This window comes from Lissotriton vulgaris, chromosome 2_2 (assembly GCF_964263255.1).
Source record: "Lissotriton vulgaris chromosome 2_2, aLisVul1.2, whole genome shotgun sequence".
NCBI classification, from domain to species: Eukaryota; Metazoa; Chordata; class Amphibia; order Caudata; family Salamandridae; genus Lissotriton; species Lissotriton vulgaris.
Window position 1 is genome coordinate 316,853,125 of NC_141688.1, and position 13,612 is coordinate 316,866,736.

General features: G+C 53.7%; 1 protein-coding gene across 9 annotated transcripts in view; it reads left to right on the forward strand.

Annotated features, from left to right (window-relative positions):
• The window catches only part of ATG13 (autophagy related 13), a 391,361-nt gene that overhangs the window by 298,124 nt on the left and 79,625 nt on the right, over nt 1-13,612 (forward strand). For all 9 annotated transcript variants that reach the window (XM_086959657.1, XM_086959658.1, XM_086959659.1 and 6 more), the window contains one exon: nt 3,418-3,551. In XM_086959657.1, the coding sequence (XP_086815783.1) occupies nt 3,418-3,551 (134 nt within the window). The remainder of the gene's footprint in view (nt 1-3,417; nt 3,552-13,612) is intronic.

Consider the following 13,612-nt stretch of genomic DNA (forward strand, 5'->3'; position numbering starts at 1 on the left):
ATGCTGCAAAAAGGGGCAATAGAGCTCTTCCCACTACAAGAAAGGGGAACAGGGGTTTAATCTCTGTATTTTTTAATCCCCAAAAAGGACGGATCTCTCAGGCCCATCCTGGACCTCAGGCCCCTAAACCGGTACATTCTCTCGGAGCACTTCCATATGCTTACGTTACAGCAGGTACTCCCTCTACTTCAGCAGGAGGACTTCCTGGCTACGCTGGATCTAAAGGATGCATACTTTCATATCCCCCTGCATCCTTCCCACAAGAAGTATCTCAGATTCACGATTCTAGACCAGCACTACCAGTTCAGGGTTCTGCCGTTCGGGGTCACCACAGCGCCAAGGGTTTTTACAAAGTGCCTGGAGACTGTGGCGGCGCATCTACGACGCCAGAACGTCCACGTCTACCCTTATCTGGACGACTGGCTCATTCAGGCAAAAACAGAACAGCAGTGCGCCGACCACGTGTCCCGCACCATTCATCTCCTGCACGATCTGGGATTCTCTCTGAACTACCCGAAATCCCATCTCCAGCCCGCCCACGTACGACAGTATCTGGGCGCGACTATAAAAACTCTGGCGGCCACCGCGCAGCCAAATTCAGTGAGAATCGCCAGTATCCAAACGCTGATCCTACGATTCAGGCCTCAACACTCGCTTCCAGCGAAGGTGTTCATGCAGTTGATAGGCATGATGGCCTCCTGCATCTCCATTGTCCCGCACGCGAGACTACATATACGTCCGCTTCAGGAGTGCCTCGCACGTCAGTGGACTCAGGCTCATGGGCAACTGACAGACCTAGTGTTGGTGAGCGGTCGGGCATACAACTCTCTGCATTGGTGGAATCCACAAAACCTTTGCAAGGGCCGACCATTCCAAGAGCCTGTGCCACAGATTATCCTGACGACGGACGCTTCTCTCCAGGGATGGGGAGCGCATGTACTCCACTACACAGTGCAGGGACTATGGACACTACAGCAAAGGAAGATGCACATCAATGTGTTGGAACTGATGGCAATCTTCATGGCCTTGAAGGCGTTCAAAGTACATCTGTGCAACAAGGTCGTGTTGATCCGGACGGACAACATGACAGCCATGTACTACATTCAGAAGCAGGGAGGCACACACTCTCCGCAGCTGTCTCATCTGGCTCAGAGCATGTGGAAGTGGGCCATTCAGAGGAACATCTTCCTCATGGCAGAGCATCTCCCGGGCAAGGACAACCAGATGGCGGACCTGCTCAGCAGGCACAGCCATCGGATGCACGAGTGGGAGATACATCCATCGGTACTCCAACCGTACTTCCAAAGGTGGGGTCATCCAGAGATAGACCTGTTCGCCACAAAGGAGAACGCAAAATGCCAAAGCTTCGCCGCCAGGTTCCCACACCCGCAATCACAGGGCAATGCGATGTGGATGAACTGGTCAGGCAGATTTGCGTACGCTTTTCCCCCAGCACCTCTGATACCGCTGGTGGCACGCAAGCTCAGGCAGCACTCGATGACTCTCATCCTGGTTGCTCCAACGTGGGCTCGCCAACCGTGGTACACCACGTTTCTGGAACTCTCCGTGGTGCCGCATCAAAGGCTTCATCTCACTCCCAGCCTTCTGACGCAGAGCCATGGCGACATTCAGCACCCAGATCCGCAACAGCTCAACCTGGCGATCTGGCTCCTGAAGTCCTAGAGTTTGGCTACCTCAATCTGCCTCCCGATTGCATGAATATCATTCGGGAGGCAAGGAAGCCCACCACTAGAGCTTGTTATGCGGCTAAATGGAAGAGGTTTGTCATTTACTGTGTTAACCACGATATTGACCCGCTAGATGCTTCCATTCAAAACATCATTTGTTACCTGTTCCACCTGTACCAATGCAATTTGGCGTACTCTTCCATCCGCATTCACCTGTCTGCTATGGCAGCATACCTCTAGAATAGGCAACACCTGTCACTTTTTAAGGTCCCTGCTATCAAGGCTTTTCTGGAAGGACTCAAGAGAGTCATTCCACCAAGGACCCCACCAGCCCCAGAATGGAACCTCAATGTGGTTCTTACAAGACTGATGGGTCCTCCCTTCGAGCCACTGCACTCTTGTGAGCTTCAGTTTCTGACTTGGAAGGTTGCGTTCTTAGTAGCAATTACATCGCTACGGAGGGTTAGCGAGCTGCAGGCGCTCACCATCCAAGAACCTTTCTTCCAGGTACACGCTAACAGGGTGGTGCTCCGCACTAACCCTAAATTCTTACCCAAGGTTGTATCTCAATTCCATATGAACCAGACAATTGAGTTGCCAGTGTTTTTTCAAAACCCAGAATCGCTGGCGGAGCGGATGCTCCACACCCTTGATGTTAAAAGGGCCTTAATGTACTACGTTGACAGGACAAAAGATTTTCGTAAGACCAAGCAACTTTTCGTTGCATTTGCCTCACACCACAAGGGAAACGCAATCTCCAAGGCAGGGATCGCTAGGTGGATTGTGAAACGCATCCAGATCTGTTACGCTAAAGCTAAACGCACTCTCACGATTCCACCGAGAGCCCACTCTACCAGAAAGTTGGGGGCCTCTATGGCCTTCCTAGGTAACATTCCCTTAGAAGATATTTGTAGAGCAGCCACATGGTCTACCACACATACTTTCACTAAACACTACTGTGTAGACGTGCACTCCAAACAGCAGGCTGCTGTTGGTCAGGCTGTTCTCAAGACACTTTTTCAGACTGCTGCAGCTGGCACGGGCGTCCGCCAATAACGGGAGGTCTGCTATGTATTCTATGCACAGATATGAATTCAGCAGCCCACATGCCTCGAACTGCAAATGCTACTTACCAGTATGCATCTGTTCTTGGCATGTAGGGCTGCTGACATTCATATCGCCCACCCTCCTCCCCGGCGCCTGTAGCAGCTGCAGTACTCATACACATGTATGTATACATATGCTCATAGCATGGGCATCACTCACACACTTCACTCCATCTCTGCCAATGGCTAAAAACAATCTGGGGATGGAGGCCATGCGCACTGTAGTCCAGGGGAGGAGCCACCTATCTCGTGATACTTCGAAGACTCTTCCAGGACAACAATGTGCAATCATCCGGACCCAACACTAGGCGGCGATCTATGCACAGATATGAATGTCAGCAGCCCTACATGCCAAGAACAGATGCATACTGGTAAGTAGCATTTGCATTCCTATGATGGGGAGCCTTTATTTTGGTCCTTTGTTCCAAGGTACAAGCTTGCATGTAATGTGGGATCCTGTACTGTAGAGTACTGTCCCTCAGGGCATGAGTGAAGTTGATGTGTGGTCCATGCTTGGGGTTTGTGTCACCGGGGGCTGCTTTAGCTGTGCCATTGTTGATGTGGAGCTTACATTTGCTGATGACACTCACAAGTTCATTCTCCTTTTCCTTTTCTCTTGGCAGATGGTTCTGCCTAGAAGAGACAGCGGGAGCACCCCTTCTCTTCCGCAGCCGGTCACCGGCACCCTTTCTGACCAGCACCGGCAGGGTGCCGGGGCTCCCTCAGGCGACCGCTCGGCAGTCACTCCTTCCAGCAGGTATGTTCTGCTCCTAGACTTCTCAAGCAGAGGGACACGGCAGAGGCAGGGCCTTGGGCCGGATGTCACAAGTCCATGGATCGTTCTGTATAAAGTTAAAGATTCATGGAACTAAATCACTTTTAAATATCAAGGTTCAGAGACCCCAGTCCGGTGTGGGCCACTTTACTCCGAGAAGAAATGTATACACTCATTTTAGGGCAGCAGATTGCAGCAATTTCAAATTCCAAATACTGAGCTTTGACTTTCATCTATTTTTTTTCATTGGAAATGTTTTTATAGAATTCTTTTTTCAAAAATAATTATTTTACATTACTCAGCTTTGTATTATTTTAGGTATTAGATGCAATATGTTTTATGTCCATGCCCTGTCCTGTTAGTCTCTACAGTACTTTTTTGAAATGTTTTCGACTTCTGTTTTCTGTATTCATATAAAAATGCCTGATCTAGTGTTGCGTTCATTAGGCGTCGTTATGTTTCCGTAGGAAGTTCAGTTATAATCGCCACCTATGTGCAGGTTTCCAGAGTAGTTTGCCAAACAGAAATTTCTCTTCTAAAAATAAATAAACTATATATATCTGTGTGTGTGTTTGTCTGTGTGTGTATGTGTGTATATATATATATATATATAGCTAAAAAAGAGAGAGGAACCCTTGGAAACGCAAAGGACTGGGTTTCAAACCAGAATCTTTTAAAATGACGTCCTCTGGGATTGTTTTGTGTCCACACCTTGTCTCGCACTCATTATCCAAACCACATACTTTCATAGCCCAATCATACCAACCACCCTGAAACTTGCAGCCGCAACCTATTGGCACAAAAACTTGTAGTTAGTAAAGTGATAATTGTAATTTATTAAGACAATATATTTAAAAAAATTACACAGTTAAAAACAATTATATCCAAAAATCACATTAAAGAAATTGCCTTACGTTACAATATTAAAACCAATTCATAGTTAAAAATAATTCCGAGATCATACACAAGAGTTCAAAAACAGACAATAATCTTTGTCATAAATCAACACAAACAAAAATGAAACTTATACCACTCGTCTGCTGCAGCCTCGGCAATGGCACTCGTGGCATTCCCTTGGCTCTCCCGCCGCTCGTCTGCTGCAGCCTCAGCATTGGCAGCTGTGGCATTCCCTTGGTACTCCCGCCGCTCGTCTGCAGCTGTTTCTGCATTGGCACTCGTGGCATTCCCTTGGCTCTCCCGCCGTTCATCTGCTGCAGACTCTGCATTGGCAGCCGTGGCATTCCCTTGGTACTCCCGCTGCTCGTCTGCTGCAGCCGCGGCATTGGCACTAGTGGCATTCCTTGGCTCTCCCGCCTCTCGTCTGCAGCAGCCTCGGCATTGGCAGCTGTGGCATTCCCATGGCTCTCTCACCACTCGTCTGCTGCAGCCGCGGCATTGACAGCCGTGGCATTCCCTTGGCTCTCCTGCTGCTCATCTGATGCAGCCATGGCATTCCCATGGTACTACCGCCGCTCGTCTGCAGCAGCCTCGGCATTCATTGGCACTCGTGGCATTCCCTTGTCTCTCCTTCTGCTCGTCTGCAGCAGCCTCGGCATTGGCAGCTGTGGCATTCTCTTCGCTCTCCCGCCGCTCGTCTGCAGCAGCCTCTGCATTGGCAGCTGTGGCATTCCCATGGCTCTCCCTCCTCTCATCTACTGCAGCCTCGGCATTGGCAGCCGTGGCATTCCCTTGGCTCTCCCGCCTCTCGTCTGCTGCAGCCTTGGCATTGGCAGTCATGGCATTCCCTTGGCTCTCCCGCCGCTCGTCTGCAGCAGCCTTGGCAGCCATGGCATTCCCCTGTCTCTCCTTCTGCTCGTCTGCAGCAGCCTCGGCATTGGCACTCAGGGCATTCCCTTGGCTTTCCCGCCGCTAGTCTGCAGCAGCCTCTGCATTGGCACTTGTGGCATTCCGCTGGCTCTCCCGCCGCTCGTCTGCAGCACCCTCTGCATTGGCAGCCGTGGCATTCCCTTGGCTCTCCCGCCACTCGTCTGCAGCAGCCTCTGCATTGGCACTTGTGGCATTCCCTTGGCTCTCCCGCCTCTCGTCTGTTGCAGCCTTGGCATTGGCCCTCTGGCATTCCCATGGCTCTCCCGCCGCTCATCTGCAGCAGCCTTGGCATTGGCAGCCGTGGCATTCCCTTGGCTCTCCTTCTGCTCGTCTGCAGCAGCCTCGGCATTGGCACTCAGGGCATTCCCTTGGCTCTCCCGCCGCTCGTCTGCAGCACCCTCTGCATTGGCAGCCATGGCATTCCCTTGGCTCTCCCGCCTCTCGTCTGCTGCAGCCTCGGCATTGGCACTCGTGGCATTCCCTTGGCTCTCCCGTCGCTCGTCTGCAGCACCCTCTGCATTGGCAGCCATGGCATTCCCTTGGCTCTCCCGCCGCTCATCTGCAGCAGCCTCAGCATTGGCACTCAGGGCATTCCCTTGGCTCTCCCGCCGCTCATCTGCAGCAGCCTCGGCATTGGCACTCGTGGCATTCCCATGGCTCTCCCGCCGCTCGGCTGCAGCCTTGGCATTGGCAGCCGTGGCATTCCCTTGGCTCTCCCGCCTCTCGTTTGTTGCAGCCTTGGCATTGGCACTCGTGGCATTCCCTTGGCTCTCCCACCGCTCGGCTGCAGCCTTGGCATTGGCAGCCGTGGCATTCCCATGGCTCTCCCGCCGCTCGGCTGCAGCAGCCTTGGCATTGGCAGCCGTGGCATTCCCATGGCTCTCCCGCCGCTCGGCTGCAGCAGCCTTGGCATTGGCAGCCGTGGCATTCCCTTGGCTCTCTCACCACTCGTTTGTTGCAGCCTCGGCATTGGCAGCCGTGGCATTCCCTTGGCTCTCTCACCACTCGTTTGTTGCAGCCTCAGCATTGGCAGCCGTGGCATTCCCTTGGCTCTCCCGCCGCTCATCTGCAGCAGGCTCTGCATTGGCACTCGTGGCATTCCCATGGCTCTCCCACCACTCGTCTGCTGCAGCCTCAGCATTGGCAGCCGTGGCATGCCCTTGGCTCTCCCGCCTCTCGTCTGCTGCAGCCGTGGCATTGACAGCCGTGGCATTCCTTGGCTCTCCCGCCTCTCGTTTGTTGCAGCCTCGGCATTGGCACTCGTGGCATTCCCATGGCTCTCCCGCCGCTCGGCTGCAGCCTTGGCATTGGCAGCCGTGGCATTCCCATGGGTCTCCCGCCGCTCGGCTGCAGCAGCCTTGGCATTGGCAGCCGTGGCATTCCCATGGCTCTCCCGCCGCTCGGCTGCAGCAGCCTTGGCATTGGCAGCCGTGGCATTCCCTTGGCTCTCTCACCACTCGTTTGTTGCAGCCTCGGCATTGGCAGCCGTGGCATTCCCTTGGCTCTCCCGCCGCTCGTCTGCAGCAACCTTGGCATTGGCACTCGTGGCATTCCCATGGCTCTCCCACCACTCGTCTGCAGCAGCCTCAGCATTGGCAGCCGTGGCATTCCCTTGGCTCTCCCGCCTCTCGTCTGCAGCAGCCTTGGAATTGGCACTCGTGGCATTCCCTTGGCTCTCCCGCCTCTCGTTTGTTGCAGCCTCAGCATTGGCAGCCGTGGCATTCCCATGGCTCTCCCGCCGCTCGGCTGCAGCCTTGGCATTGGCAGCCGTGGCATTCCCTTGGCTCTCCCGCCTCTCGTCTGCAGCAGCCTTGGCATTGGCAGCCGTGGCATTCCCTTGGCTCTCCCGCCGCTCGGCTGCAGCCTTGGCATTGGCAGCCGTGGCATTCCCTTGGCTCTCCCGCCGCTCATCTGCAGCAGGCTCTGCATTGGCACTCGTGGCATTCCCTTGGCTCTCCCGCCTCTCGTCTGTTGCAGCCTCTGCATTGGCACACGTGGCATTCCCATGGCTCTCCTGCCGCTAGTCTCCAGCAGCCTCTGCATTGGCAGCCGTGGCATTCCCTTGGCTCTCCCGCCTCTCGTCTGCAGCAGCCTTGGCATTGGCAGCCGTGGCATTCCCTTGGCTCTCCCGCCTCTCATCTGCAGCAGCCTCGGCATTGGCACTCGTGGCATTCCCATGGCTCTCCCACCACTCGTCTGCAGCAGCCTTGGCATTGGCAGCCGTGGCATTCCCTTGGCTCTCCCGCCGCTCGTCTGCTGCAGCCTTGGCATTGGCAGCCGTGGCATTCCCTTGGCTCTCCCGCCTCTCGTTTGTTGCAGCCTCGGCATTGGCACTCGTGGCATTCCCATGGCTCTCCCGCCGCTCGGCTGCAGCCTTGGCATTGGCAGCCGTGGCATTCCCTTGGCTCTCCCGCCTCTCGTTTGTTGCAGCCTTGGCATTGGCACTCGTGGCATTCCCATGGCTCTCCCACCACTCGTCTGCAGCAGCCTTGGCATTGGCAGCCGTGGCATTCCCTTGGCTCTCCCACCACTCGTCTGCTGCAGCCTCGGCATTGGCACTCGTGGCATTCCCATGGCTCTCCCGCCGCTCGGCTGCAGCCTTGGCATTGGCAGCCGTGGCATTCCCTTGGCTCTCCCGCCTCTCGTCTGCAGCAGCCTTGGCATTGGCAGCCGTGGCATTCCCTTGGCTCTCCCGCCTCTCATCTGCAGCAGCCTCGGCATTGGCACTCGTGGCATTCCCATGGCTCTCCCACCACTCGTCTGCAGCAGCCTTGGCATTGGCAGCCGTGGCATTCCCTTGGCTCTCCCGCCGCTCGTCTGCTGCAGCCTTGGCATTGGCAGCCGTGGCATTCCCTTGGCTCTCCCGCCTCTCGTCTGCTGCAGCCTCAGCATTGGCAGCCGTGGCATTCCCTTGGCTCTCCCACCACTCGTCTGCAGCAGCCTTGGCATTGGCAGCCGTGGCATTCCCTTGGCTCTCCCGCCTCTCGTCTGCTGCAGCCTCAGCATTGGCAGCCGTGGCATTCCGCTGGCTCTCCCGCCTCTCGTCTGCAGCAGCCTCTGCATTGACACTTGTGGCATTCCCTTGGCTCTCCCGCCTCTCGTCTGCTGCAGCCTCAGCATTGGCAGCCGTGGCATTCCCTTGGCTCTCCCGCCTCTCGTCTGCAGCAGCCTCTGCATTGACACTTGTGGCATTCCCTTGGCTCTCCCGCCTCTCGTCTGTTGCAGCCTTGGCATTGGCCCTCTGGCATTCCCATGGCTCTCCCGCCGCTCATCTGCAGCAGCCTTGGCATTGGCAGCCGTGGCATTCCCTTGGCTCTCCCGCCTCTCGTCTGCTGCAGCCTCAGCATTGGCACTCGTGGCTTTCCTAGGCTCTCCCACCACTCGTCTGTTGCAGCCTCGGCATTGGCACTCGTGGCATTCCCATGGCTCTCCCGCCGCTCGGCTGCAGCCTTGGCATTGGCAGCCTTGGCATTCCCTTGCCCCCCTCCACCCCCTCCTCTCTCCCGCCGCTCGTCTGCTGCAGCCTTCACATTGGCACTCATGGCTGTAGGATGCTAGATACCTGACTACGGTTTCCCCAGATTCTTTGGCTAGTGTTTAGCTGGTTTTTCGACTTAGTTGGCCTGGGTTCCTGCTAATCAGGGCCCCAGGCTATCTGCTCTCTCTTTAAAATGGACTCCATGTACCCTAGGTACATCTCCAATTGGATACTGGGTCACCTTATGAGCCCCTGTACAGTGTACTATAGGTACCCAGGGCATAGGTGCATCCAAGGCCTACCAGGGGCTGCAGCATGTATTATGCCACCCCTGGCTGGCTACTCACATTGACACCACTGGCAATAGTCAGCTGGGGCAAGGTTGTGTAATCACCCCTTGCTTAGATATAGTATACCTATATCTAACCTTAAATCTAGACACATATATACCTATAAGTCACTCCTATGGCAGGCCTTAACAATCCTGGAGACTGAGTGCTTGGTTTTATGTGAGATGGTGCTCTAGCATGAGCTGAGCCTGTCTGCAGCTTTCGGAACCACGTCCTTATAGCTGTTCTAGGATATTGCCATACCATATACTCTTAAGTGCATTATGAACCTCGCGTTTCAATGCTAACTCTGGTTTGGCTTTATCAAAACATGTCGAGTAAGGTGTCATACGATTTGGAATACTACCCCCTCGCCAGTTCTGGCGACGGGGGTAGCATTCCACCCTTCTAGAGGGAGAAGACACGTTGTTCCTCCTATTCCCGGTTAAAGTTAACCAGAGCCTCAGCATCACAAAATGGATGCTGCTGCCACAGACACAAGTCTGACCTCCTGCTGCTGGGAGTCCTTCCAGCGAGGGAGGCTTGGATAATAGGTTTCCTGTCTTGGGAGGTGCTAGCACCACCCCAGACAGGCTTTTGTGCATTGGGGCAGGGAGGGCTGAAAGAAATGAGACACTGCCTGGGGCACACAAGGTGTCCCATGCATGGTCCAGTTCAAACCAGTGCTGGGGCACTCCATCCCTGGCGCGAAACTGGACAAAGGGAAAGGGGTGTAACCACCCCCTTCCCTGGTCACACCCATAGGAGGGACCTAGCAGGTAATCCAGCCCCTAGATTTGGTATATAGGTAGGAGCTGAGTCTCAGGACTTTAGATTAATCCTGACTGAAACTCTGAAACAAAACTCAGGACCTTCGACGATCTACTTGAAAGAAGACGGCTGAAGAATCTCCCTTGTGGTCAAGGAGTGACCACCCTGCAAAGCAGGGACCATCCAGCGATCAACGGCTTTTGCTCTCACTCTTGCGAGTTGTGGCTCTTCCGGACGTTATTCCCATTCCGACCTCCTGGCCCTCCGTCCCGTATCCCTGCCTTGCTCCCACCGCTTCTCCCCTGAGGGGATCTTGCATTCCCACAGGTGCTGGGCCTGCTCGGCCTCCCTCAAATTCTCAAAAGATGTCGCTCCCTATGCACCCCTCCCGTGCACACAGCCTGTCCAACTGCGGAGATCTGGCTTTCTAATAAACGCTCGCTCTCTGATCAAGCATAATGTTGCATTTCACGACTTCGTCGACAGTCGACAACCAGACTGGGTATTCATTACGGAGACCTGGGCCTCTGACTCCTCCGGACATGATTTACTTATGGCTATACCTGACGGCTATGCCCTTTACAGGCAGGACAGACAACTACGCAGAGGGGGTGGCATCGCCATTCTTGTAAAAACTCCCTCTCTCTGTGTGATTAAACCTATACCTCTACCCCTATCTCGTGTGGAAGCACTCTATTTTTGCATTACCCCATCTCCCTCAATTTCTTTCTCTGGGATCCTTATTTATAGACCTCCTGGCACCAGGGCCAGCTTTCCTTCTGAACTTATGACTATTCTTGAACCGTATATCGGAAAAACAGCCTTTACCATCTTGGGTGATTTTAATTTTCACTTAGATGAGACCAACTCTAAAGACACTATCTCTCTCGTCGAAACCCTCAAAGCGTGTGACTTCATCCAGCACGTAAATAGTCCTACACATAAGGCAGGACATATTCTTGATGGTCTATTTTCCAACGACGACAGGCTTTCCACTGGCGCTCCACTACAGGTGGTCTGGTCCGATCATTTTGCTGTACCATTTGATCTTGACATCCCCGGCACCTGTTCCTCCAATCACAATACCACTCCCTTTATTCTCAGGAGAAACTTAAGGAATATCTCAGATGACACTATTGCCCCTTTGATCTCCACTTCCGAACTTCTAGCTGTCACGGATGCTTCAGAGGCAGCCCAGTCTCTGACTGACTCCATCTCCAAAGCAGTTGAAAATCTTGCCCCCCCATCTCTGTGCTATGTAGCACGCCTTAAACCTACGGCACCCTGGTTCTCTGACCAGCTCAGACTTATGAGACAGGGCTGCAGGAGTAGTGAGAGGAAGTGGAGGAAATCCTGGGACTTAAAAGATAGAGAGGCCCATAAATCCGCACTACGTGCCTACAAATACCAAGTGATAATCAAGAAACAGGAATATTTTTCAAATCTGACCAGCTCTCTTTCTTCTTCAAGAGAACTCTTCAAAATCGCTGACTCTTTATGTTCCCTGCAACTTCCCGATCCAGTAGTCAGTTCCCAACAACTCTGTAACGATATTTCTGACTTCTTTCACAACAAAATACATGACATTCACGTCTCTCTCGAATCCCACCGTCTTGCTCTTGATCATAACACTCCCCCTCTCATATCCAATCTTGATGCACTAGGCAAGGACCCCCCCTGCCTACTCACAACTTTTCCCTCCTTATCCCTTGAATCTCTGAATTCACTTCTTGACAAAATTAAATCGGCCTCCCCCCTTGATCCGATACCCCTTAAGAAACTGAAAGAGTGTAGAATCTACCTTTCTCCTCTTCTGCTTGACGTCTTAAATAAGGCCATCGCTCAAGGCTCTTTCCCTTCTATCTGGAAGAAGGCAATAGTCAAACCGCTACTTAAGAAGCCGACTCTGGACCCGGCCATGCTGAAAAATTTTAGGCCCATTTCGCTTCTTCCTGCACCCGCGAAGTTGCTTGAGTCGCATTTGAATTTCCATCTATCTGCCTTTCTCGAATCCTCTGAATACCTGGATAACACTCAGCATGGTTTCAGAAAACACCACAGCACAGAGTCCGCCCTTACCTATGTGGTCGATAACATCCGACGCAAGGTGGACTCTGGCCAAACCACGGTCCTAGTTCTGTTGGACCTCACGGCCGCCTTCGACACCCTCTCCCCCGCCATCTTGTCATCTCGGCTAAGGGAGGCGGGTGTCACTGGATCGGCCCTGAGTCTCCTAAATTCCTTCCTGACCGAAAGGGAACAGAGAGTGATGCTTGGGAACCACCTCTCCCCTGCCAAGTCTTTGCAATGTGGGGTGCCACAAGGGTCTGCCTTAAGTCCGACCCTTTTTAACATCTACGTGGCCCCCCTTGCAAGACTTATTAAATCTCAGGGGATGGAGGTGGTATCCTATGCAGACGACACGCAGATTATGGTCTCTCTTGCTCACACCTCGGTTAGTACATCTGCCGCCAGCTTCAGGGTTTGCATGCAGTATGTGGCAGACTGGATGACCATAAACTCCCTGAAGCTGAATGGTGAAAAAACCGAGGTGCTGATATTTGGGAAGAACCAGAATCTGTGGTCGAGCGAGTGGTGGCCCACTTCCCTTGGCATCTGCCCCACTCCCTCCCTATCTGCCAGAAATTTGGGAGTGATATTTGACACCTCACTCTCTATGTCCCTGCAAGTCAACAGGACCGTTGCCACCTGCTGTGGTGTGATCCGGGTACTCAACAAAATCCGTGGGTACCTTTCCCCCCAGGCGCGTAAACAGGTTGCAGTCGCCCTGGTGGGTTCGAGACTGGATTACTGCAACTCCCTCTATATGGAAGTCAACAAAGGGTTGATCCACCGTCTGCAGACTCTTCAGAACTCTGCAGCACGCTTTGTTTTGAATCTCCCCAAAGCCTCCTCTGCCACCTTAGCCAGGAAGGAGCTTCATTGGCTTCCGGTACAGCACAGAATCGCCTTCAAAATCCTCTGTCTCACCCACAGAGCATTGATGGATGGTCCTGCTAGTGCCATTGGCTCTCTTCTCTCGCGCTATGTCCCCACAAGAAACCTGCGCTCTGCGGGACTCTGTCAATTAGCTGTCCCCCGCATCAAATTTGTCAGATGGGGAGCCAGAGCCTTTTCCGTCGTCGCTCCGCAATTGTGGAACTCCCTCCCCATGGAGATAAAAACTCTCCCTTCCATCGACTCTTTCAAAAAGGCTCTAAAAACGTATTTCTTTAAGAAGGCCTACTCATGATTTAATAGGACTAGGTAGGGTCTTAAGTTGCTGTATTTAATCTAGGCGCCTTGACGCCCACTGGGCTAAGTACGCGCGATACAAGAATCTCCTCATTCATTCATTGTCGTAGCCTCCCGCCGGAGCCCGAGCACAGAGCCGGACAAGAACCGGACTTCCAGACATCCAACAGCCTGATCCACAGTCCCAGCAAAGCTGAGACCCGTGGAGGCGACGAGAGACGTGGGACCGGCCATCTTGAAAAGTCTACGACCTGCTAACTGTGCAGCACCCGAGGCACCCTCGAAGCTGTACATTGGGGATTGAGAAGCCCCAGCCCCGAGCATCATCTGCACCGAATTATCAGCCCTGCACACTCCACGAGTTCTGCTTTGGGGCCCTTTTG